This window comes from Mandrillus leucophaeus, unplaced genomic scaffold, assembly GCF_000951045.1.
Source record: "Mandrillus leucophaeus isolate KB7577 unplaced genomic scaffold, Mleu.le_1.0 Scaffold29, whole genome shotgun sequence".
Classification (NCBI taxonomy): domain Eukaryota; kingdom Metazoa; phylum Chordata; class Mammalia; order Primates; family Cercopithecidae; genus Mandrillus; species Mandrillus leucophaeus.
In genome coordinates this window covers 3427822-3430027 of record NW_012103031.1, presented here as the reverse complement: position 1 = coordinate 3430027, position 2206 = coordinate 3427822, and the positions used below count along the sequence as shown (strand labels likewise).

Here is a 2206-nt window from a genome sequence, read left to right as displayed (position 1 = left end):
AATCCCAGCACTTTGGGAGACAGAGGTGGGAGGGTCACTTGAGGTCAGGAGTTCAAGACCAGCCTGGCCAACATAGTGAAACTCTATCTCTACTAAAAATACAAGAATTAGCCAGGTGTGGTGGTGAACACCTGTAATCCCAGCTACTTGGGAGGCTGAGGTGGGAGGATCACTTGGGCCCAGGAGTTTGAGGCTGCAGTGAGCCATGATCACGCCACTGCACTCTAGCCTGGATGACACAGTGAGACTGTCTCAAAACAAAACAAAACAAACCAAAATGCCACCTACCATCTGAGCAGACTAAACCCTCAGGTGACACATGAGCAAACACCTGCCCTGGTCATCTTCCCTGACCCTCTGGGCTGACAGCACAGCAGGGTGGTAACCACCAGGCTCAGGGCACAGAGGGGTGTGGACCAGGGGCTGGGGAGGGTCACAGCTACAGGTGGGAACGTGGACGGCTGCAGAGCCCGGGCCCTGAGCGCCATCTCCATCCACGCCCGTGATGTGAACATTCCCACTGCAGAGCTGAGCTGTCCCCAGCTCATCCACAGAGTCGCCTGCCTGTGCTCTCACGGCCAGTGGGCAGAGCTAGGGCTTGTCCACGCTCTTTAGACCTACGGACCCCCAGGTGCGGCCCCGGAACTGCAGCAGCATCACCCAGGGGTGAGAAATACTAAGTCTCAAACAGAAACTCGGGGTGAGACCCGGAGATCAGAGTCTGAACAAACCCTCCAGGCAACCCCGGTGCCTGAGTCTGAGACCACTGCTGCAGGCTAGGCAGAGCCCCTCTGTCCTGTCCTTGTTTACCCTGGACAGAGGGGTCTTTACTTCTATCCCAGAGAACTGTTTCTGCCCCAGATCTTCAGCCTTTGGACCCAATGGGGTAACCCAGATCAGGGTCGAGCCTCACCTCCATCACGGCGGCCCAGCCTTACCCTACTCCCAGTGCCACCACCAGCAGCCCAGAGTGCGTCCAACACCTCCAGTGGCCACCCCAGGCTGCCCCCAGGACCCCCTCTCTGTAGGACCGAGGCAGGAGGGCTTCGGCTCTTGTGGCTCTTGTGAGTGAAGACCCATTTTCTCCTGCCTGGGACAAGTCCCGGGACCCAGTGGGGCAGGTGGCAGACTCTTCTGGACGTGACCACCTAGGCTCAGACAGCCCGTCCCAGCCTGGCTCCTGCACAGCCTGCCGTCCCTGGTCACCTGAGGAGACTAGACGAGCTGCCGGAGTGTGACCGGTCACACTCTCGGGCCGCGACGATGGCCTTCCAGGTCTTCCCGCTGAGCTCGCTGGGGGTGACGCCCTGCCGGAAGTACACAGCTCGGTCCTCACAGCCAATGCCCCACACCTGGAAGAGAGAGGCTCTGTTCTGACGAAGCTGGGCGCAGGCCCGGGGGCTCCTCTCGCTTCCTGGGGTTGCAAAATGCAGGCAGGGTCCTCCATATGCAGGTGTGTGTGGGCTGGGAAGGTCCACGGTAGGGCTGTGTGGTGGGCACAGAAGTCAAATGCTGGAAGGGGGCTCAGGAGAAGCTGCAACCTGGTCCCATCTCCCTGTCCTCAGGCAGAACCAGGGTTTCAAGGTGACTAGGTCCAGGCAAAGTGGTGGGGCTAGGGGACACTCTATTAGGAAGTAAGGTTCACCTGCCTCCCTGTCCTGCATGTGCCCTCTGGTGGGAAGCAGATGCCCCAGTGAACCCAGAGGTGGTCCTGGTTTTGTTGTCTTTGTTTTTGTTGTTGAGACAGAGTCTTGCTCTGTTGCCCAGGCTGGAGTGCAATGGCGCGATCTCAGCTCACCAAAACCTCTGCCTCCAGGGCTCAAGTGATTCTCCTGCCTCAGCCTCCCGAGTAGCTGGGATTACAGGCTCCCATCACCACACCCAGCTAAGTTTTTGTTTTGTTTTGTTTTTAGATGGAGTCTTGCTCTGTCGCCAGGCTGGAATGCAGTGGCGTGATTCGGCTCACTGCAACCTCCGCCTCCCAGATTCAACCGATTCTCCTGCCTCAGCCTCCGGAGTAGCTGGGATTACAGTCACGTGCTACCACGCCCAGCTAATTTTTGTATTTTTAGTAGAGATGAGGTTTCACCGTGTTGGCCAGGCTGGTCTCAAACTCCTGACCTCAGGTGATCCACCTGCTTTGGCCTCCCAAAGTGCTGGGATTACGGGCGTGAGACACCGCGCCCGGAATGTTTTTGGTTTTTTT

The 2206-nt window shown here is 58.0% G+C and overlaps 1 protein-coding gene across 1 annotated transcript in view; it reads right to left on the bottom strand.

Annotated features, from left to right (window-relative positions):
- The window catches only part of TECPR1 (tectonin beta-propeller repeat containing 1), a 60554-nt gene that overhangs the window by 20413 nt on the left and 37935 nt on the right, over positions 1-2206 (bottom strand). Inside the window, exon 9 of the mRNA XM_011985808.1 lies at positions 1207-1368. Within this exon, the coding sequence (XP_011841198.1) occupies positions 1207-1368 (162 nt within the window). The remainder of the gene's footprint in view (positions 1-1206; positions 1369-2206) is intronic.